Here is a 25316-nt window from a genome sequence, read left to right on the forward strand (position 1 = left end):
CTAAATTACCACGTTATATTCACATATGAATATGTTTTCTCACCTGAATCAGTATATGATTATTAAAAATACAAAACAAATATGCAAGTCTGTATGTTATTCATATGTGAATAACATATAAAAATTATATATACTTGTCAAAATACCTTCAATATTCATAAGTGAATATACCTTGTAATATTCACATGTGAATATACTGTGTAATATTCATAAGTGAATATATCATCTAATATTCACAAGTAAATATACTCTGTAATATTCACATGTGATATACCATGTAATACTATGTAATATTCACATATGAAATATCATTTAATACTCATAAGTGAATATACCATCTAATATTCACAAGTGAATTCATCGTCCAATATTAAAATATGAATATACTATATTTATTATATGCTATATTCATATATGAATGATACTTAAATTGTAAAAAAAAAAAAAAAAAAAAAAAAAAAAAAAAAAAAAAATCATACTTTTTATTCATAAGTGAATAACGAATGTACTGTAATAAAACCCGATACATTGTTATTCATTTATGAATAACGATAGCTGAAAATATAAAAAAAATAAATTTTTTATTTTATCTTAAAACTATATCAATATGGATGTCTATTTGTAGAGAATAAAAATCATGAATTTTGGTATATTTAAAATCATTTTTTGATAAAAATAGTTTATAAAAATTAAAAAAAAAAACGAAAAAAACTATGTTTTTGTATATATATTAAGATAATAATTAGCGTAGTTTAAGGGAATATGTTATGTTGGAAAATACATGTGCAATCGTTTCCCATTTCCGCCGGTACGTTGGAGCCTTTTGCGGCAAAAATAAATGATTGGCTGAGAATGGTTCCCCCATTCTCAATCTTTTTTTCTCAATTGAACCCTCCCATATATATATATATATATATATATATATATATATATATATATATATATATATATATATATATATATATATATATATATATATATATATAATGAGATGATGGTACAATATTAAGGACACGTGTTGAAATAAAATACAAAACTAGTATACTTAAAACATATATAATATACTAATAGCGGTGTTGTAAAAATCGCGATTAGGTCCCAACTAATCACCGATTAATCCCTAGGCGCTACTCAACCGATTAGAGGGCGTCTAGCGATTAATCCCTACATACACAATTGATGAAATAGTAGAACCTGATGCAATTTTCACACTTTGAAGAAGTTATATCTCAATAGAAACTATTTGAGGTATGATTAGTGTTGTACTTATCATATTAACTTATTTTGTTATGATATTAGTGGTATTTATGAACTTTTATATGATATTAGTCATATTTAATTTTTTAAAATCTATTAAATTAGAAACTTATGGTCTCCGATTAATCCCCCGATTAATCTCCGCCTAGCCGATTAATCCCTTAACCCCAGTCCACCGACTAGCTAACGTCGAGCGATTTTTACAACCTTGACTAATAGTAACAATCTCAATATCTAGAACATGTTAACATTGATCAGATACCTAAATTTAGTTTTACGTTAGTTGTATCTAACAAACTCATAAAATAATATTTTGTATAATCTTTATTGATATTTTTTTACCACAAAACTTTTAACAAATAAATGACTTATTTATACAACCAATTTATGTTGGTGAATGTACTTTCACTTGGCTATTCTAATGTAAATTTACAGATTATCGATGGAGGTCAAGTATTGATTTTAGATAAGCCAGGAAGTGTGTAGTGCACACTTGTATAAAGCAAGTTTGATCTCGGTCCAACCAAATAATAGGGTCCAAAAGGAAACACACTTGTCAGGTTGGATCGATGGGTACCGCTGACAGGTCAACATGTGGGGTCGTTGGGTTGGGGGGACTGCTCTTGTAGGGTGGGGGCAACACCCCATTCAAAATTTTATTTTACTTAGGAAATTAAGTATTACAAGAATATTATTTTCAGAATATATTTCTCATAATTATTTTTGAAACCGTCATCCCTTAACTAAAGGATAAAATCATCATTTAATGTTGATTGATTTTATTTTTGGTAATTAGAAGAATTCAAAAATAGCTATAAAATAGGGATGAAAGTAGGTCCAAACCCAGACCGAATAGACCCGGACCCGGAACCGGTTAATGGGATTTTGTAGAACCGGTATATAGGAATTGATTCCGGTTTGGTTTCGAGTACGGTACCGAGTAAAGTGAGTCTAGAACCGGAAAACCCGAAAACATCAAAGTGGGTAGGTTAGAACCGGATAAAGTGGGTTTAGAACCTGAAAACCTAGAAAAACTAGAATTTTTTGGTAATTACTTACTACTTTGTGGGTTGAACTTTGAAAATTTTCATATTGATATCCCGACATTGGGGGACCATAACTCATTGAATATGAAACCAAAATTGACACAATTATAGTCTAAAATCATGTACAAACTCTAAACTACACTCTCTAAAACACCTCATATCAATCCGACTTTAGACGAATGAGATATTCATGTGTTAACATTTTCACATAATACAAAGTACAAAAACAAATAGCTGAAAAGTTGAAAATTTTCAGTTTTGATATCCCAGCTTTGGGGGATTATAAATCATTGAATATTGAACCAAAAATGACAAAATTATAGTCTAAACTCATGTACAAACTCTAAACTATAATTTGAAAAAAACCACATGTCAATCCGACTTCAAACGAATTAGATATGCGTGTTTTAAAACTTTCACATAATATAAAAAAATGAAAACCTAAAAACTTTCAGCTTTGATATCTTGAATTTAGGTGACTGTAAGTCACTAGATATAAAACTATATGTTGAGAATAAATCCGAGATTACGAATGCGGAATATCAAGAAAAATCAAGAATCAATCACCATCATATGCAAGTAATCTGATAAAGGTTTTTCATGTATATTGATTATGAGATGAACGTATAGAGAAAAAATCCTAATCTAGTAAAAAGCTTACACTAAAAGCTAACCTAATGATTATTTATACGGAACAACAAATATATACCATGAATATAAAATCTATGCCTTAATATAAACCAACGTCTTAGAAGAGCTCGATTAAGAACTTCTACTGTAAATACACCGTAGGGAATCATAAAATGATTAACCCTAATAAGGCTTCCCTAAATAACCAAATATGCCAAATCAGTTTCAATATCTCAAATACTCAACAATCTCCCCCTAGATTTTGAAAACAAAATAAATTTGAGACGACGAATGCAGAATATCAAGAATCAATCACCATCATATACAAGTAATCTGATAAAGGTTTTTCGTGTATATTGATTATGAGATGAACGTACACAGAAAAACTCTAATCTGGTAAAAAGCTTACACCAAAAGCTAACATAATTATTATTTATAGGGAACAACAAATATATACCATAAATATAAAATATATGCCTTAATATAAAACCAATGTCTTAGAAGAACTCGATTAAGAACTTTTACTGTAAAGGCACCGTATGGAATCATAAAATGATTATCCCTAATAAGGCTTCCTTACATAACCAAATATGCCAAATCAGCTTCAATATCTCAAATACTCAACAATCTCCCCCTAGATATTGAAACTGATGAAGATCATGATTTCCAATCTTCTTGGCATTTCTCCCCCTAAATTGTGATACTCATCAGCACATGGGGTCTTCAAAGCGAGAGAAATAAGAATAATCTTCCAAATATGAACTCTCCTGTAAAGCCCCGTTTATTTATTAAGTCAATAAATAAAATAATGAGCGAATAGTAGCCCTAAAATAAATAATTATATATCAATGGATGGTCTCGAGGGCTAATTGTCACAAATTTAGAAGTGGAGGGTTGAAGGGAAAATATGGGATTTAATTTAAGGAGAACTTATGGGGAGGGACCAATTTTGCCATTATGGCAATATGTTATGGTGTCGGGTACATAACACATAAGAGAACCCTAAACCTTGAATCAAATGCGGCCGCCACCATCCCTTTTCACTTCTCATTTTTCCGATCAGCAAGGCTGCTACTCTCCTTCTTCATTTTCGATCGTCGCCATCACCATAGAAGCTCCTTCAATCGCCGATGGCATCACCGAGTTCGAAAGCTCTCGTCTCCGCCTATTGCTTCGTCGACGAAGGCTGCCATTCCACCACCTGTTGCCGTCGGTTAGGTCGTGTATGGCCGGAGATAGCCTGTGACCGCTGCCCGTTTCGAACTAGTCACGTTGCTGCCGTTCTCTTCTTTTTCTTTTGCTGCATCCGCCACCAAGGGCTCACTTCTACTGCTCTGGTCATGGTCACAACCCCAAAGGGCTGTCGAGTTCGTGTGGTTTATCACATGTCGAGTTGGGGTGCGCTTCCTTGCTCAGCTCATCTCCATGCGTGTATGTCTGCTTGCAGTTGGCCAGAAAAGCGTGGAAACCACCATAGCAGCCGCCATGGTGGCCATTACCTTGTTGCCGCCGGCTTATGCCACAAAGTGAGTGGTTGGCTTCCCTCTCCAAGTAAAGGAATGAAGAGGTGCATGATTCAGTCGATGTGTGCGTGGGTCATTGGCCGGAGTCCTCGGAAAAGGCATCACCACCACCATAGGGTGGTGGCTGCTACCATCTGCCGCCTCCGGCCACCACAAGGTGGCTGTGTGTGTGTGTTTAATTGTTTAGTGTGTGTTTATTTTGATATTTAGCATTGTAAAATGTAAATCACAGCTTGGAATAATAAAAGAACTTGAAAACCACCACCTTAGGGTGGTGGCTGCCGCCACCGGCCGCCGTGTCGGGTGGCGATGTGCTTTGATGGTGTTTGGACTCGTTTGGATGATTGGACAAAGGACTAAAACCCTAATGGGCCTTGAAACCCTATTGGGCCTAACGAAGCTTAAGGGACTCTAATGGACCCAATAAAACCCTAATGGGCTAAATAATATTTTAGTGGCCTTGATAGGCCCGGTAAAACCCTAATTGACATAAAAGACCAACTAATTGATAAATAGGCTAATATTTGGATTGGAAAACCCTAATGCCATTAAAACCCTAACTTTAAGAATTATTCGGGTCACACAAGAATTATTTAATAACTTGAGATATTAAATAATAAGCGTTGGCAAAGATTAATCTAAGCGATAATGGACTTAATGGATTAAGTCCTTAATGGGTTAAGTAGGAAACTTAACCCTAATCATCATTTTATGTGAAACCCTAATTTCACTTGGGTTTATTGTTGGGCCTTTCTATTGGGCCTTCATGATTGGATTAATAATAGGCCATCCAAGAATAATTATATGGACTAAAATGATTTAATGGGCCTAGGGTAAGTCCCATGTAAGGGGTTGGGCCCAATTTGTAAAATTGGGCCATAAATGGACCATAGTTGGGCCTTAATGATTGTATGATGTTGGGCCTTAGAATAAGACCATGTATAGGTGTGGGCCTAATTTGGAAAATTGGGCTATATGTTGGGCTTTGATTTCCTAGTGGACTTTAGGCCTAAGGATTGGGCCTTGGGCTTGCATAAAGTCAACCTTGGGGTAATGTAGTAATTATCCAAGTGAGTATCTATGATTATGTGTTGGGACCCAATTATTAATTGGGTGTTATTTTTGTGTTGACAGTTCGGGAATCTGTCATCTAGCAATTGGGGTGAAGTCTGCGGGACTTCAGCAATGTGGGGTTATGTCTACGGGACTTCAGCAGTATGAGGTGAGTTACCTTCCAGTAGCGGTGGGTCTAAGGCCACAATGTCGGCCCACCAGTAGGAGACGTATGATAGATGATTGTCTTTGTGATATCATCTAGGTTTGCTACTACATGATATGTTATATGCTAGCATGATATGTTGTATCTGATAGTAGTAGAGTTCGGTTGTTAGGACCGAAGGGTAGTCAGACACTCCAGATACGTCTGACAGTATGTGATGATATGTTTGCATGCTGGTTTGTTATGTTATATGCGATAGAGGTAGTAGGAGGGGACCAGTCCCCGAGTTCGGTTGTTAGGACCGAAGGGTAGCTCAGGCACCCCAGATATGTCTGATATTATGTTTGTGTTATGTTATATATGATAGTAGTAGTAGGGGTGAAATAGTCCCCGAGGTTCGGTTGTTAGGACCGAAGGGTGGTTAGCACCCCAGAATAGCTCGACATGGGTAGGTCAGCGCCCCAGAATGACTTGACACGGGAAGGCCGGCACCCCAGAATGGCTGCATGGGTAGGTCGGCACCCCAGAATGGTCGTACCGAGTAGGTCAGGCACCCCAGAAATGCCTGGCAGTATGTATGTGATATGATTGTATGGTATGTGGTATGATGGGGGAACTCACTAAGCTTTGTGCTTACGGTTTTCAGTTTTGGTTTCAGGTACTTCGTGTCTAAAGGAAAGGAGCTGGCTTGATCGCAGCGCATCACACTATGGTTTCCGCACATGAGATCTTTAGGATTACACTCTGATATTGTTTTATGATAACATGTTTAATTATTTCTACTTTGGTTTTGACATGACATGACATTACAAATGTTTTATTACACTGTTGGTTTTATAATGACGTATTTAAAAGTGAAATTTTTGGCCTATATTTTTGGGATGTTACAAGTTGGTATCAGAGCCTTGGTTTGAGGGATTCGGACATACTCTCGGGTGTGTCTGAACTCAAACTAAGGGATTGGTATGAAAATTTTCAAAAGTAAAACCACTTTATAAAAAGGAGTTTGAAAGGAATCTGAAAAAGAGAACGGAACTTTGGGAAGAACAAAGTGTGTGATGCGTGCAATCAGCCGAGCTCAAGTAAGTTTTCCCCAAGATACCCATACATGCTATGATATGTTATGTTACGATATGATTATGAGAATTGCATGCTAGATTAGGGCTAAGGATCTATGAGGATGCCTTATATGCCTATTATATGTGCTTGTAGACTTGCATGCTAGTACTGATCAGTCAATGATAGGATAGCCTGTTTAGGTTATGCCTGATTGTATGAGCCTTTTAATTGCATGTACAGATTCCTGATTAGAGGATAAAATGATTTGATTGGAATATGATGGTTAGATTTTCCATTGTCTGAATGGTGCTTGCTTTGTGCTTTGTGGGACTCTTAGTAATATGAGTTAGCTATTAAGTGAATATGCTAAGTCACATGTGGCACAGGCTAGATAATCTCAGAGTGATAGATTTGACCCTATTGTGCAGCTCTCGTTTGAGTCTAACCGTTATAGGGATGAGTCTGTTACTTGAAGGGTTATCTGATCTCTGTTACATGTGGCTATATTCATGAGGTAGCTAGTTGACATTACTGGGAATCTTTCGGCAACTGAGGACTGGGTAAGTTCGGGAACCTAGGGAAGCCTAGGATATATTTCAGTGAGTTAGTAGTGAGGCTCAGTTAGACTTGGGTGTACCAGTTGAGGAAGTGACTTGGAGGATCCGGGAGGATTACTGAGGAAAGTATGGATAAGTGTGGAAGGTAGTATCGGGCCCGTACTACTGAAAGCACAGGATCCATACTCGAATCAGTAAGAGTCTTGGAGAATCTAAGAAGCTTCAGGGAAGAGTTTGTGACCCAGTTTGGGGACAAAGGATGTTCTAGTTGTTGCAGCTTAGCCATTGACAAGCGAGTTAGTGAGCGTGACAGGGGTGTCATACCCTGAAGGATATGATTTCCCAGAGTTGCAGATGTGGGATCGATTTGGGAGCACCCTGGGAAGAGAGGTGTGTGCTAGGTGCGTATAGTAGGGGTCTCGGGAAGAGACCCATGATTTCTGATCATCAGGAAGGGCCAGCAGGGCCAGAGTCAGTGTAGGACGTACAGGACAGTGTACAAGGGAGTTTGTCACTCCAAGGGTTTAGTCTGCTACAAGGTAGCGGGGTTGGTCATGTCAGCAGAAGGTAATCAGTATTGCTTCAGGTGTTGCGGGTATGTCATCTTCTATGATATTAGGTGAATTTTTGGAATACATACCGCTTTGGAATTATGAGTGAGTTTGGATAAGTCAGACCTCGGGTCGGTTTTTCTGCTAGTGTTTGGGTTACCAAGGATCATATATGTCATCCTGCATGCCGAAAGGTCCTTGATGAACCTAAAGAGGAACGCATCTTGCGGAGTGGGCTCTACGCATACCGTTATCATTTCGGATCTTTATCAGGATCTATGCAGGAGTATTATTTTAAGGATACTCGATCAGGGTTGGAGTGATTGTTCTCCAATGAAGTCAGCGTTCAGAGGTTCTATCATTGTTCAGGTATGGTCGGGAATTGTTTATGGATGAACTTTGGAGTTCAAGGCACTACCGTTGCTTGGACGGAACTGGTGACAGGAAGAGGGTAGTGTCAGTCACGGATGTTAGATGCATAAGTGGTTGGTCACTGGATGATCAAGAGAATTGTATTTTCACATGAGCCGTGTTCGGTTAGAGTTCAGTGGTACTGCAAGATTGGAAATAAGAACGAGGATTTGTCAGACTGTACCAGATTCAAGAGTACTCTTCAAGGTTTCAGAGGATGGGCGATCATAAGGTTTGACTGGTAATTGATCGTTAGCGTTAGTAAGCTCAGATTGTCGGCAGTGGACTAATAAGAAGTAAGAAGGCTTGGGGATCCTTCAATTCCCATGTAATGTGAAGACTTAGTCGAGTCTAAGTGGGGGAGAGACTTTTTATAAAGTTCTCCAACTGTGAGTTCTGGTTGCGCAAGGTGTAATCTCTTGGCCACCTTGTCAACCAGAAGGGTATTCCAGTTGATTCGGCCAAGATTGAGGTCGTGATGCAGTGGGAGATTTTGAGGTCTCCATCTGAGATTCGAAATTCCCTGGGTATAGCGGGTTATTACCAGAGATTTATACGGGACTTCTCCGAGATTGAGGTTCCTTTGACCCGACTAACTAAGAAGTCGGTGGCCTTTCGTTGAGGGCCTGAATAGCAGACAACCTTCAATACTCTCAGACAGCAGTTGTATGAGGCACCGATTCTCACCCTGCAAGAGGGTGTAGATGACTCTGTGGTTTACTATGACGCTTTGATCACGGGCATGGGTGCGGTACTGATACCATGGGGTCACGTGATAGCAGGTTTCGGGAACCAGGTTAGATTTCTGGTTAGCACTCAAGTTCAGTTGTGTGTTAGGTGGAGTGAGTGACCGACCCAGTATGGAAAGTGTTGTAAGACTATGGGGCTAGCCGTAGCATTCACTAGTAGCTAGATAGTGATAGAGTGTTGTGAGTCTGTGGGTGTAGCCGTAGCATTCACTAGGTTAGTAGATAGTGTGAGCACGTTGTTAGGACGCAGAAGGAACAATAGTACCCACCAATTCGGGTGCAGCAGTGAGGATATGGAAATCCACATATTGGATTTCGGAATTACCCAGATGGATTAGACCTGGTTGGGCCAGTGATAGGACTGTAGGAGCGTTACTACAGTTACGGGATCAGGAAAGCAATGGACTGTACAAGATTGCGTGTGAGATAAGGCTACCATTGGTCAGGTAGCAATCACTTCCAGCCTTGGATTTGATGATGACAGGATTCGACGTATGGACCCGATCGGTTAGATCAAAAAGTAGTAGAGTCACACTAGCATGATAACTAGTGGCAACTAGTTCCAGAGAAGGATCGTTCAGAAGTCGTGTGAGCCGACTAAGTGGGGAGTCCTTTGGCTCCGCAGCCGGGTGGAAACCAAGTATTTCAAAGGATTGGCAAGCGAATTAAGACCCAGGAGGTCTTGGTAGCTTTTGGTGAGCAGCTATGTAGCATCGTATGCTGCTTCAGGCGGTTCAGTGTTCGAGCAGTTTCAACGCTTGGGCAGTGATAGTATGTGTGTTTTAGTTGCATATGCGCACAGAATAGTTGGTTTATTGGGGAGTGACAAGTCACCCACAGTGGGATTAGCTGAGCCTTAGCCGAGAATAAGTGATCTACAGAGGTAATTGGGTTTGTTAACTAGGTTTATGGCGGGAACCACATGCTATCAGAAGTTGAGTAGTCAGTTGTGAGATAAACGGATTGGATTCAACGATATTGATTCAGTATGGGTGGTCTGCCAGGGATTCAGACCATCTCGAGACAGCAGATTCAAATCGAGTAAATGTTACCTAGTTGCGAGATTTTCGTTCATCTACGGATTGTAGTGCTTTACGAGGTTTGGTCATGGCTAACCTGGTAGGGTTAGGGTGTGCCCATAATGGTGACCATGATACTAGAGGGGTTGGGTGAGTAAGGAATGGTAAGGAATGATTTCGGGGACGAAATCTAATTTAAGTGGGGGAGAGTTGTAAAGCCCCGTTTATTTATTAAGTCAATAAATAAAATAATGAGCGAATAGTAGCCCTAAAATAAATAATTATATATCAATGGATGGTCTCGAGGGGCTAATTGTCATAAATTTAGAAGTGGAGGGCTGAAGGGAAAATATGGGATTTAATTTAAAGAGAACTTATGGGAGGGACCAATTTTGCCATTATGGCAATATGTTATGGTGTCGGGTATATAACACATAAGAGAACCCTAAACCTTGAATCAAATGCGTCCGCCACCATCCCTTTTCACTTCTCATTTTTCCGATCAGCAAGGCCGCTACCCTCCTTCTTCATTTTCGATCGTCGCCATCACCATAGAAGCTCCTTTAACCGCCGATGGCATCACCGAGTTCGAAAGCTCTCGTCTCCGCCTATTGCTTCGTCGACGAAGGCTGCCATTCCACCACCTGTTTCCGTCGGTTAGGTCGTGTATGTCCGGAGATGGCCTGTGACCGCTGCCCGTTTCGAACTAGTCACGTTGCTGCCGTTCTCTTCTTTTCCTTTTGCTCCATCTGCCGCCAAGGGCTCACTTCTATTGCTCCGGTCATGGTCACAACCCCAAAGGGCTGTCGAGTTCGTGTGGTTTATCACCTGTCGAGTTGGGGTGCGCTTCCTTGCTCAGCTCGTCTCCGTGCGTGTATGCCTGCTTGCAGTTGGCCAGAAAAGCGTGGAAACCACCATAGCAGCCGCCATGGTGGCCATTACCTTGTTGCCGCCGGCTTATGCCACAAAGTGAGTGGTTGGCTTCCCTCTCCGAGTAAAGGAATGAAGAGGTGCATGATTCAGTCGATGTGTGCGTGGGTCATTGGCCAGAGTCCTCAGAAAAGGCATCACCACCACCATAGGGTGGTGGTTGCCACCATCTGCCGCCTCCGGCCACCACAAGGTGGCTGTGTGTGTGTGTGTTTAATTGTTTAGTGTATGTTTATTTTGATATTTAGCATTGTAAAATGTAAATCACAGCTTGGAATAATAAAAGAACTTGAAAACCACCACCTTAGGGTGGTGGCTGCCGCCACCGGCCGCCGTGTCGGGTAGCGGTGTGCTTTGATGGTGTTTGGACTCGTTTGGATGATTGGACAAGGGACTAAAACCCTAATGGGCCTTGAAACCCTATTGGGCCTAACGAAGCTTAAGGGACTCTAATGGACCCAATAAAACCCTAATGGGCCTAATAATATTTTAGTGGGCTTGATAGGCCCGATAAAACCCTAATTGACATAAAAGACCAACAAATTGATAAATGGGCTAATATTTGGATTGGAAAACCCTAATGCCATTAAAACCCTAACTTTAAGAATTATTCGGGTCACACAAGAATTATTTAATAACTTGAGATATTAAATAATAAGCATTGGCAAAAATTAATCTAAGCGATAATGGACTTAATGGATTAAGTCCTTAATGGATTAAGTCCTTAATGGGTTAAGTAGGAAACTTAACCCTAATCATCATTTAATGTGAAACCCTAATTTCACTTGGGTTTATTGTTGGGCCTTTCTATTGGGCCTTGATGATTGGATTAATAATGGGCCATCCAAGAATAATTATATGGACTAAAATGATTTAATGGGCCTAGGGTAAGTCCCATGTAAGGGGTTGGGCCCAATTTGTAAAATTGGGCTATAGATGGACCATAGTTGGGCCTTAATGATTGTATGATGTTGGGCCTTAGAATAAGACCATGTATAGGCGTGGGCCTTGGGCCATATGTTGGGCTTTGATTTCCTAGTGGACTTTAGGCCTAAGGATTGGGCCTTGGGCTTGCATAAAGTCAACCTTGGGGTAATGTAGTAATTATCCAAGTGAGTATCTATGATTATGTGTTGGGACCCAATTATTAATTGGGTGTTATTTTTGTGTTGACAGTTCGGGAATCTGTCATCTAGCAACTGGGGTGAAGTTTGCGGGACTTCAACAATGTGGGGTTATGTCTACGGGACTTCAGCAGTATGAGGTGAGTTACCTTCCAGTAGCGGTGGGTCTAAGGCCACAATTCCGGCCCACCAGTAGGAGACGTATGATAGATGATTGTCTTTGTGATATCATCTAGGTTTGCTACTACATGATATGTTATATGCTAGCATGATATGTTGTATCTGATAGTAGTAGAGTTCGGTTGTTAGGACCGAAGGGTAGTCAGACACTCCAGATACATCTGACAGTATGTGATGATATGTTTGCATGCTGGTTGTTATGTTATATGCGATAAACGTAGTAGGAGGGGACCAGTCCCCGAGTTCGGTTGTTAGGACCGAAGGGTAGTTCAGGCACCCCAGATATGTCTGATATTATGTTTGTGTTATGTTATATGTGATAGTAGTAGTAGGGGGTGAAATAGTCCCCGAGGTTCGGTTGTTAGGACCGAAGGGTAGTCAGCACCCCTGAATAGCTCGACATGGGTAGGTCAGCGCCCCAGAATGGCTTGACACGGGAAGGACGGCACCCCAGAATGGTCGCATGGGTAGGTCGGCACCCCAGAATGGTCATACCGGGTAGGTCAGGCACCCCAGAAATGTCTGGCAGTATGTATGTGATATGATTGTATGGTATGTGGTATGATGGGGGAACTCACTAAGCTTTGTGCTTACGGTTTTCAGTTTTGGTTTCAGGTACTTCGTGTCTAAAGGAAAGGAGCCGGCTTGATCGCAGCGCATCACACTATGGTTTCCGCACATGAGATCTTTAGGATTACACTCTGATATTGTTTTATGATAACATGTTTAGTTATTTCTACTTTGGTTTTGACATGACATGACATTACACATGTTTTATTACACTGTTGGTTTTATAATGACGTATTTAAAAGTGAAATTTTTTGCCTGTATTTTTGGGGTGTTACATCTCCCTTGAATAATCATCACCCCCCCCCCCCCTTGAATCTTCAACAAATGCCATGGAGAGAATCCAGAAAGTTAAGAAGAATCACCGACAATCTTCAAAACTTGCCAGATTTGATGAAATAAATCTCTTTTAAAATCATGCCAAACTTCAAATATTAAAACCAGAAAAATAACAAAAATTAATTTTGTATTTTTCGATTTGTAAATTTAGACAAAAGAATAGAAAAAGAAGCAATAATTTAGAGGGGTTTGAAAAGAATAAGACCAAAGAAAAGGATAAGAAGAGAAAATATTTTGGAAAGAAGGGTAAAAGGTGGTAAAACCCCAAGAAATTGAAAGAAGGGTAAAAGGTGGTAAAACCCCAAGAAATTGAAAGAAGGGTAAATTACACCGTTGGTCTCTTGTGCACATGCCAGAAAGCGTGTTTAGTTCCTATTTCCAAAATTTAACTCGTGCAGTCCCTCGTTGTTATTTATCTTGCACGGTTAGTCCCTATGCACGTTATCTGTTAAATTCTTTCGTTTAAGCTACCCACGTGCCTTGCACGAAGGGGCATTTTTGTCTTTTCAGGGTTTGTATACATGAACCAGTATGGCGCGACTTCGATAACCGATCATTTCTCATTTCATCCTCCGTCGACCCTTAGCATTGCACAAGAAAACCCTAGTTTTCTACGATGGTGAACTGGAGGATTAGGCAATAATGGGAGGAATACGATCTCCAAAGCTCATACGGTAAAATTTTCTACATTTTCAGTTGATCATCCATTATACGTTCCTAAAATGTAATTTTAGTTTTGGGTTCGCAGCTAACAATCCATCTATGTTCTCAATACGGTTGAACTATGGTGGAGTTTTTATGAAGTTTACAGGCCGAAAATACATAAAGGGGAAGATGAAATATATTGACGGCATTGATAGTGACTTGTTCTCGGTGCATGATATGGACAAGATAATGGAATTGCATGATTGTGTGGAACCAGGTAAAAGTATTTACTATCATTTCAAACGACCAACCTGGGATTTAGATTTTGGGTTGTATGCTTTGGGCTGTGATGAAGATTTAAACCACTTTAGGTCATACGTTTATGAACACAAGGTGATAGAAGTGTATACAGAGTTTTGGGAAACCAAGCTACATACATATAAAATGTCCCCAAACCCTGCAAAGATAAAGATACACGAAATTCCTGAGTCCCTTTGTTGTAAAAGCTTGTTATTGACATGGTCAAATTCAGGGGATTGTCCTAGTGAAGAAGCCCCTGTTTTTTAGAATGTAGAAACTATGGATGAACCCCCTAGTACATTACTTAAAACAACCTTGGAACAACCCCTTGTTACATTGAGTGAAACAGTTGAGTCAACCCTTGTCTATATACCAAGAATTGAAAGCCCTTTGACTAAACCAATGATAGGAAGCACATGTCCTAATGTTGATGGTTGGGATGATACATATGAATGGTGTGAACCTTTTGGTGGGACTCCTATGGAACAAGATGAACCAAATAGTGAAAAAGTAGGTGAAGACAGTCAAGCTAGTAAAAATAGTCATGATAGTGATGACAATGAAGATAGTGAAGACAGACAAGATAGTGATTACATAGTTGATGAAGATAATTTGTTAGATGGTCCAGAGGTTGATATGAAGACTTTCACCTCAACATTGACAAAGAGGTGGAGTGGGTTGGAAATTTTCCTGGTGATCGAGATGAAGCAGTAGAAGGTGATGAAGAATTAGAGGTTATAAACACTGAAGAATTTGTATTTGCATCTTCATCAGATGAGGGTGAAGCTAGTAAAAAAAGGAAGAAGATAAGAGATTTACAAAGAGCACATAAGAATGAAGCAGCTGCTGTCAAAGATCCATTTTACATCCACCAGACTTTTAGCACAGCCAAGGAAGTTAAACAACAAATTTATCTCCATTCCATACATAGTAGAAGGGAGTTAGACTTCGTCAAGAATGATAAAAACAGGATTAGAGTGGTTTATAAAGGGAAAATACGAAACCTTGGGATATTAGAAATAGGTGGGACCAGCAAAAGTAATGACAAAGTGGGACCAAGTCAAAAGAAAAAGAAAGTGAAAGATGGTTATATTCATAAATTCCCATGGGTCCTACTAGTAAGTAAGTGGAAAAAAGACATTAACTGGACTGTTAAACCTATGAAAAGCAACATACATGTCACACCCAAAAACCAGGAACGGCGGAAACGTTCTGGGGCGGAGGACGTCATGTATAATATCAACAACAGTGTAAAGTAGTAAACAAGCAACAACATCATCCATTGCATTAATAATATAATTATTATACAAATGTGTTCTATCAAATTTTGATAAACACTAAAGCGTAAATCAAAATGAAAGATAAGTCTTGAACAAGCTCCATCTTCCTTTCTCCTTGCATCGGTACCTGTCTATGATGACCTGAGGATACAAGTAATTTTGAAAGCGAGTATCAGCTTTGAAGCTGGTGAGATCATAAGTATTAATGTGTCTTAATTTGTAAAACTTATAATTTTTAAGACTTGACATTGTTTTGAAAGAAAGCTCGTATAAGTATGAAAATGTTTGTAGAACAACTGTAAATGTTTGAAAAACCCTTGAAATCCCTATGATTCCTATTAGTAACAAAAGGAGTCTTCTACCAAGACTTGATTGTTCTCAATGAAATCTTCTATCAAGACCTAACTGTTCTGAATGTAGTCTTCTACCCAGACCTAACTGTTCTGATTGTAGTCTTCTACAAAGACCTAATTGTGTTACTATTATTATCATTATAAGAAATTGTATCCTTTGGTACTAGGATACTTAAATATAATGCACCTCATTGGTTATGTGAATGAGTCACAAAATAAAGGCAATAATACAACTAACCTGAATATTACCCTTTGGTACTAGGGTAACTAACATTGTTAACTTTAAGACATTCGTAGATGTACTTTTACCTCTGTTGCTAACAGCTGGGTATAGGAATAGTTAGTCCCTTAAAGTATACCTGTAATGGTACCAACCGTTGACATCCGTGGATGTGCTTTTACCTCTGTAGCTAACAGAGATTCTAGGAATGGTCAATCCCGCAACGTATCCTTTGGTACTAGGATATTAAATCCAATCTATCTCGTCGATTATGTGATTGAATCACAAAGTAAAGATAAGAATGAGGATTTTGATAACAGAGTCGATACATATAAAATGTAATAGGACTCCTCCTGATATATTTATGTAACAGTGCTCCTATAAGTATGATCATGTAAAAGTAATCATGTATATGTACTTATGTAAATGTACTCTTGTAAGTGTAATCATGTAAAAGTAATCATGTATATGTACTTATATAAATGTACTCAGGTAAGTGTAATCATGTATATGTACCTATGTAAAAGTGCTAGTTGTAATGTGTGTTCTCTCTATCTAGCAAGTATAGTAATGTACTGTAATGTTCTAGAAGGTATTGACTCATGAATGAACTGACTCATTTGTATGATATCGCGTTCTAGTAATTGTTCTAGTATCTTCCTAAACTACCCATATGGTAGTTTACTAGTAATCTATCTGGTAAGTATGGACATAGATGTATACCCTTGCTACTCAAGGGCATATGTTGAACTGGAAGGACCTTTTATGACTATATATGTACACATGATATATAACTAGTATTTAAACGACTTTCGGACGAATACCCGATATCCCACCAGACCACATCTCAAGGCGCGAAAAGGAAATAGGGTGGATAGCCTTTCTAAGTCTTTTAAACATTTCTTATATAACTATACATATAGAGGCATGCAATTTATAATATAAAAGCATAAATAAGTTTTGTAAGACATTTGAAACATAAATATTATTTTAAGAAAAGATCGACTTGATGTCAATCTATAAAACAATTTGAAGGCATAAGTTTAATAAAACAGTTTAAGTATAAGGAAACATTTGTTTGAAACACAGTTGTAAATAAGTTTGAAAGGAAATGTACGGAGTAAGTTGTACAGTGTAAAAAGGAGTTTAAAACATATAAAATGTTTATAAAAAGTCATTTGTAGGAAACTGTTTGGTAAAACGGCTAATGAGTAGCCAAATCATTTGAATGTTGTATATTAATCACATGTGATTGATGTAATAAGTAATATAGTCCTACTTACTAATCACATGTGATTAACATAATAAGTAGCATGATTCTACATCATAGATTGGTTTAGTAACCTTTAATCCAAGTTCTAAAATGGAGTTACAGAATAAAATATCCATTAGATCTTCAACAAGTGACAGAACTTGAAGAGAGAGAAAGTAGATATGTTAAGAATTCTAGAGAGAGAAAATGGATCCGAGATGGTTTATAGTGAGAGAAACAGATCTAAGATGGTTTCTAGAGAGATAAAGTAGATCTGAACACAAAAATTCGAATAAACATGAAAATTTTCTTCTATTTCTCTTCCAAAACACGACTCAAGAACAAATCAGATGAAATAATGAGTAGAAGATAACAGATATGAACAAGATTTTGCAATAAAAAAAGGTATAGATTTTTTTCTTTTCAGAAAACTTACAAAACTTGAAGAACAAGGTGAGATTCAAGATAAAATATCGCCATAAACAAGATTGATTCTTGCAATAATCGTTGAGATCTACAAGAACCTACTTTGATACCACTTTGAGAATAAATCCGAGATGACGAATGTGGAATATCAAGAACAATCAAGAATCAATCATCATCATATGCAAGTAATCTGACAAAGGTTTTTCGTGTATATTGATTATGAGATGAACGTACAAAGAAACCCTAATTTGGTAAACAGCTTACACCAAAAGTTAACCTAATGATTATTTATAGGGAACAATAAATATATACCATAAATATAAAATTTATGCCTTAATATAAAACCAATGCCTTAGAAGAGCTCGATTAATAAGTTCTACTGTAAAGGCACCGTAGGGAATCATAAAATGATTAACCCTAATAAGGCTTCCCTAAATAACCAAATATGACAAATCAGTTTCAATATCTAGAATACTCAACACTAAAAATGGCAAATTTATAGTCTAATATCATGTCCAAACTTTAAACTACACGTTGGAAAAAACAGCACGTCAATCGGAGTTGAAATGAATGAGATATGCATCTTTTAAACGTTTCACAAAAACCGGTTCTGACCCTAAAAATGGATCCGGTTCCTAACACCGGTTTCGGTTTTTAGACCCGATTTACCTAAACCCAATGGACCCAAACCCAGATTACCGGAACCTGGATAAAGCCAATTTTTAAACCCGGAACGGGAACCAGTTCTATATATTCCAGTTCTAAGGGTTTCGGTTCCGGTTTTTCGGTTCTAAATCTCATCCCTACTATAAAACTCTAGTTCATGGTTTGTTATTAATGCCTTGATTTGATATTGTTTCTTTGATGGATTATTATCATTATTTGAATTTTGTGTAACAAAGACATATCTTCGAAATATTATATTCGAAAATGTTCACATGGTCCTTCAAGTAGTTCTTGGCTATTCATCCATTTCAGAAACATTCTTCTCCTTCAAAAATTATATATATGTTTGCCTTGATTTGATATTGTTTCTTTGATGGATTATTCTTATTATTTGAATTTTTTGTAACAAAGACATATCTTCGAAATATTATATTCGAAAATGTTTACATGGTCCTTCAAGTAGTTCTTGGCTATTCATCCATTTCAGAAACATTCTTCTCCTTCAAAAATTATATATGTTTTGTTGGTTACTACTTTGGATAAACTTACTATTAATTTATGTAATAATATTTCAGTTTTATCCATTTTTATCAACTTATATAAATATAATCCAATTTATGGAAATTTATAGTTTTGTAATACAAACTAGAAAATAACAATATATGTTGATAAAAAGTTTCATTACATCAACAACTCATCAACCTTATTATTTAAAGTACACTTGGCAAACATGACGTGTGGTGTCGGGTTCATGTCGTGTCAAAACATTAAACGGGTTAAAAGGGCTTCGTGTTGTGTCTTGTCAACCCGTTTATTTTCGTGTCGGTTTTGTATCAGGTTTCGGGTTAAGGTTTAGACCTTGTAAATATGTTGTGTCATGTCGAGTTGAAATATTTTAAAGGTTGGAAAGTAGGAGTTGTGGAGGCAAAAAGGAAAAAGTGCAACACTAGAGTTATAAGATGGAATGATAAAATTTATAGTAAGTTTAGAAGGAAAAATGAAAAGAGTTAAAGTTGGGGAGCAAAAGGGATAAGTGGTGAGGATTAGTGATGAGATTTAGAACCGGAAACCGAACCGTTAGAACCGAAATATATAAAACCGGTTCCAGTTCTGGGTTTAAAAATTGGCTTTATCCGGGTTTTAGGTAATCCGTGTTTAGGTCCATCGGGTCCGGTTAAACCGGGTCTAAAAACCGGAACCGGTGTTTAGAACAAGAACCACTTTTAGGGTCGGAACCGATTTTTTTATAAAACATTTAAAAGATGCATATCCCATTCGTTTTAACTTCAATTGACATGCGGTTTTTTCCAACATGTACTTTAGAGTCTGTACGTCATTTTAGACTATACATTTGCCATTTTTAGTTTTATATTCATTGACTTATAGTCCCCCCAAAGTCGAGATATCAAAGCTGGAAGTTTTTAGTGTTTTTTTTTTTTTTTTTTTTTTTTTTTTTTTTTTGTATTCAGTGAAAGTTTTAAAACATGCATATCTAATTCATTTGAAGTCAGATTGACATGCGGTTTTTTTCATAGTGTATTTTAGAGTTTGGACATGTTTTTAGACTATAATTTTGTTAAATTTGGTTTTATATTCAGTGAGTTACAGTCCCTTAAAGTCGGGATATCAATATAAAAATTTTTAAACTTCAACCCAATAAATAGTAAGTAATTACCAAAAAATTCTGTTTTTTCGGGGTTTTCCAGTTCTAAACCCACATTATCCGGTTCCAAGCGACCTACTTTGATTTTTCCGGGTTTTCCGGTTCTAGACCCACTTTACCCGGTACCGTACCTGGAACCGAACCGGAACCGGTTTCTACATACCGGTCCGGTTTTCGGTTCTTCAAAATCCCATTAACCGGTTCCGGGTCTAGGTCCATCTGGTCCAGGTTTGGACCCACTTTCATCCCTAGTGAGGATGTATAAATTAAGTAACTTTGAAATTTTGAATATTATTTCTAATTATTGGTTTTAACCCACTACAAGTCTATAATATATAATATATTTATAAAAATATGAAATTTATAATAAATAATATATAATTAAACAGGTCATATTCGAGTTGAAAGTCTTGACCCTAACCCTACCCGTTTAATTTCATGTCGTGTCGTGTCAACCCGTTTACATAAACGTGTTAAAATCTCTGACCCTAACACGCTAATTTCGTATAGGATTTTTGTGTCCGACATGTTTTGTTTGTGGGGTCTAAATTTAAAGAGAAAAGAAAGGCAAAGCCCTGTCCCATAGACGAGGAATAAGACTAGTCGTCTAGATGTCTTATTCTTTGCTTGTTAAATTGAATCCGTGGAAACCCCGAGTGCTATGTCGCCTGTCACACAATCCTCACTCGACCCTCTTCCCTGATTTTTAAACCCCCAAAACGAACACAGAAACACGATTCTCGCTGCTCTTTGAAAGTTCAAATTTGGAACTTCCATATAATCAAGTATTAAAAAACCCCACTCATTTGTCGAACTATTCTTGGATAGATAATAGAATACAATAAATACAGGGTGTAGTAATAGTATACACTCCAAACCCCTATGATTAATTATCTTGCCAGAAAGACTTATTTGTCATCCCTCAACTTGAGTTTATTCAAATAATTTTGGCTTCGGATTTGCAAGATTCGGGTTGGATTTGATGCCGGAAACTTGAGATCTGAAGTAAGTAAGGAGCAGGAGGAGGAGGAAGAAGAAGAAGATACAGAAACCTGCACCTTCAATGGAACCTCCAACAGGGTTTTGGAAATCTTTAGGCCAATTCATCCTTTTCTTGCCTTATTTCATTGGCCTTCTGCTTCTTGGCTTCATTAAAGGTTAACTCTTTCTTTCACCCTTTGTCAATTTTGTGACTTTGATGTTATTTTAGGGTATTTATGAAACCCGTTTCGAATTAGAACTAAATAAGCTCCGTTTTCAATTCTTGAATGCTACTACTAGTGGGTGTTTTTAAAAAAAATTGTTTCTTGATTTCAGGAATCGTTTTCGCTCCAGTTGCTTGCATCTTTTTTTTTGTCCTTTTTTTGTTTTATTATGTGGTTGTTATTTTGGAACCCTTTTGCAAATTAGAACCAAATGAACTCCTATCCTAATTTTTTCAAAGGCTGCTAATTTTTGTGGGAGTCTTGTCAGAATAGCTTCTTTGATTCCAGCAACCTTTCTTTATCCCTTTCGTTTCAGTTTGTGATTGATGTTATCTTGGTGTATTTATGAAGCCCTTTTCTAATCATAACTAAATAAGCTTCAATCTCAATTCTTAAATGTTGTTTAGTAAAAGTTGCTTCTTTGATTTCAAAAACATTTCTTTTCCCAATTTGTTTTACTCTGTGATTTATTATCCGGGCGCATTTAGAAACCCCTTTCAAATTAGAACTAAATGAACTACATTCCATATCTTGAATGCTGATCCTGTACAAATTATTTCTTTGATTGCAGGAATCATTTTTGCTCCATTAATATGTGCTATTCTGACAATTGGAAACTCTACTATTGTAATTGGTCTTTACCCAGTACATGTCGTTTGGTCTTACTTTTCCATATTGAGGTAATTTCTTCAATTCAACCATTTTAGGGGCGATTAGATTCGTGTTTTGAAAACTGAAAGTGAATAATACATTCAAAATCAAAACCCATATCCAAACACCCCTTTAATTCTTAAAATACTTGTATCCATATATAAAGATTCTTTATTTAATTTCTTTAATGACAGTGCTAAACGATTAGGACCTGTGATGAAAGTGGTTGCATGCATTTTGTTTACACCAGTCTTGATTTTCTGGCCTATTGCAATGGTTGTGGGTAGCATTCTTGGTGGCTTAGCATTTGGTTTCCTTGGGCCAATGTTTGGAACTTTTAAAGCTGTTGGTGAAGGGAAAACCGATCAGTTTCTCCATTGTATTATCGTAAGCAAGATTTTCTTTAATTACTTAAAATGTTGTGTCCCGTTTGTTAAATCAAGATTTTCTTTAATTGCACTTGTCAGGATGGAACTTGGGACACTGTTGAAAGAAGCTTTACACTTGTGAGAGACTTATTAGATGTATGCTTCTATTCATACTTCTCTATGATGGATGATCTTCGAAAACAAGGTCTTCCAGATTCTAAAATTGAGATCAGGTTCGTTATGATTTCATCTTTTTGAACCCTACATACCATCTTGAATGTTCAATTTAAACTTGTTATCATGTGAAAGTGATTATTTGGTTATAATTACAGGATAGTCTATTGTCCTGTATCGATTCTGCTAGGTGTAGTAGGAGTGTTGGTTGACTTTCCAGTGATTACAGTTATAGCTGCATTGAAAAGTCCATACATGTTGCTCAAAGGGTGGCATCGTTTGTTTCAAGATTGTGTGGGGAGAGAAGGCCCTTTCTTGGAGACAATTTGTGTGCCATTTGCAGGTTTAGCCATCTTGCTATGGCCATTGGCTGTTGCTGGAGCTGTGTTAGCCTCCATGATATCTGCTATCTTTCTTGGTTTATATGCAGCTGTTGTATGCTATCAGGTGACTGACTACTGCAATTTATACTTTTTTTTTTTTCTTGATGTATATTGAATAAATTTTGTCAACTTTTTGTGATGTATATTGACTAAAGTTGAAAAGTTGAAATATTTCTTGGATTGATGAAGAAGTTGTTGGGGGTAAGGTAAATGCTAACTTATTGAGTTTGTGGGAACAGGAATCGTCTTTCTATCTTGGGCTTTGTTATATTGTATCTGCATTGTCCATCTTTGATGAGTATAGCAATGATATTCTTGATTTGCCCGAGGGATCTTGCTTTCCCAAGTAATAATCATGTTCATTCACCTTTTTTATTTTTTTTTATTTGGTAAGTTGTAAAATAATTTGGCTAATAATAATATATTTTTGTTTTTAAAGGCCTAAATATCGGCGCAACCCTGGATTGTCTACTTCGAGTTCTTTCTCAAGGATGGGATCGTCTAAACATCCACCCTCTCGGTCTGGATCTCTGCGGGCCCCCATGATTGAATTGAAGCCGTTGGAGGTTTGCTCTTATTATAACTTCGAGTCTTAATAAATAAGTTATAAAGGGGTGTTTGATTTGTCAAATGTTTTTGGAATGAATGAAATTTGTCAACGGAATTGGAATCTGAAGGAATTGAAATATGTCATGTGCTTGATTGGGAGAAATGGAAAGGAATTCAATAACGAAAATTAGATAACTTTTAAAATTTCACTTATATATATATATATATATATATATATATATATATATATATATATATATATATAATGAGGGTATTTTTGTCATTTACTAAAAAAAATGAAGGATGAAACGGACTTCCATCCACCCAACCATAGGAATGGTGGAATCTAATAGAATACGACGGAAGTGAATTCTGTCCATTTGGCAACCAAACACGGCATGGAATGGAATCTCGAATTCCAATTCCGTCGACTGATTATTCATTCGATATGCTACGAATTGTGCAGTTGCTGGATGGTTTCTTCTCAGAATGTCGTAGACAGGGTGAATTCTTGGTGTTGGAAGGATTAATAACAGTAAAAGAGATTGTGGATGCAAAATCCAACAAAGAAACTGGAACCGTAATAACCGTCGGTGTGCCCGCTTATTGTCTTTACCAATCACTTTTACGCTCCGCAAAAGCCAATACTGCCGGTCTATTGCTCGGTAATTTTTATATCATATTTTTATTGATTTTTTACTTTGTTTTTGACAACTTTCTTACATCAGCGGATAATACGGAGATAACCACCCTAAACAGACCCAAAGACACAATCTATGATTGGTTCTTGAACCCGCTTTTGGTCATCAAAGATCAAATCAGAGCACAAAATCTCACACCAACTGAAGAGGATTATTTAGGAAAACTAGTTTTGTTGAGTGGTGATGCCCAAAAGTTGAAAATTTCCAACATTGGTCCCCCACCCGAATCCGAGCTTAGACGGGCTGAACTTGAGGCCATTGCTCGAAGGTAATATTAACACTCATTTGACATTTTAGCTAAAATATAGTTTTTTTTTTTTTTTTTTCTTCCGAATGTTGATTGATGGATTGGTGGTTTTAATGAAGGCTTCAAGGGATAACAAAGTCGATATCGAGGTACCCAACATACAGAAGACGGTTTGAGAACACGATGAAGGCGATATCTGAAGAGCTTGAGGGCAGGGATGGCAGTAACAGAGGACCTCAAACTGTTCCCAGATCCAAAAGTACATTTGCTCGGATTTTTAGCGCACAAAGATCATTTAGAAATAAAACCAGTAATCATGGGGCTACACAGGAGGATGAACGAGATGTCAATATTGTATAATTAATTAATTATTAATTATTAATTACACCCCTTTGTAAAAACCGGCCATTCGAGATTCTTTTGTGTTTTCGTATCATATGTTGTTATTTGTAATTGTAACTGGAGACTTTTGTGTAAGAATGGCTTTTTAGATAATAGTTGATTCTTTCAAACATGTACATCCGGTCACTATTTTCTGTACTAAACTAATTTGTTTGCTCAAAAGACACCATCATACCTGATTATATGGCGTCTACGTCACAACTTTAGTGACTTAAAAAGTTAACCGCCTGTTCTCCATTTACACATTTGAATTTCTTATTTACAGATTAAAACCACTATTATTTGTGAATGGAAAACAATTGCTTCTCGTCCAAAATTATTAAACCTAAAAACTACTCTCATTTGAATGTGTTTTCAACGAAACAAATTGAGTTTAATGATCAATATGGTGTACAAAGAAGAAAATGACAACATGTGTAAATGAATAACAATTGGTCATTAAAAAAATAATGATAATACATCTGGTAGGCCAAATAAGTTTTTAATAACAGATAAAAGAATAGCCCCTACAACATATTTATAACAGCTAGGGCTTTTTTTTTTTTTTTTTAAAATTAAATAACTAAATAATTAAATCAATAAATAATAAAATATTTAAATTATCGATTTGAAATAAAAGATTTATGAATTGATAAGATTAAATGTTTGATTTGACTAAATATATGAAATT

At 37.1% G+C, this 25316-nt stretch overlaps 1 protein-coding gene across 1 annotated transcript; it reads left to right on the plus strand.

Moving 5' to 3' along the window:
• Window positions 1–20581: 20581 nt before the first annotated feature.
• On the plus strand, window positions 20582–24758 carry LOC145044213 (putative membrane protein At3g27390). The gene is made up of 10 exons (XM_078993073.1): window positions 20582–21123; window positions 21743–21851; window positions 22017–22209; window positions 22290–22423; window positions 22523–22811; window positions 22987–23093; window positions 23187–23313; window positions 23763–23961; window positions 24025–24265; window positions 24364–24758. Exons 1-10 carry the CDS (start codon window positions 21030–21032, stop codon window positions 24602–24604), a joined length of 1734 nt encoding a protein of 577 aa, XP_078849199.1. The 5' UTR covers window positions 20582–21029; the 3' UTR covers window positions 24605–24758.
• Window positions 24759–25316: the final 558 nt, after the last annotated feature.

The sequence above is a fragment of the Lactuca saligna genome, chromosome 4 (genome assembly GCF_052625555.1).
Source record: "Lactuca saligna cultivar CGN05327 chromosome 4, ASM5262555v1, whole genome shotgun sequence".
Lineage (NCBI taxonomy): Eukaryota > Viridiplantae > Streptophyta > Magnoliopsida > Asterales > Asteraceae > Lactuca > Lactuca saligna.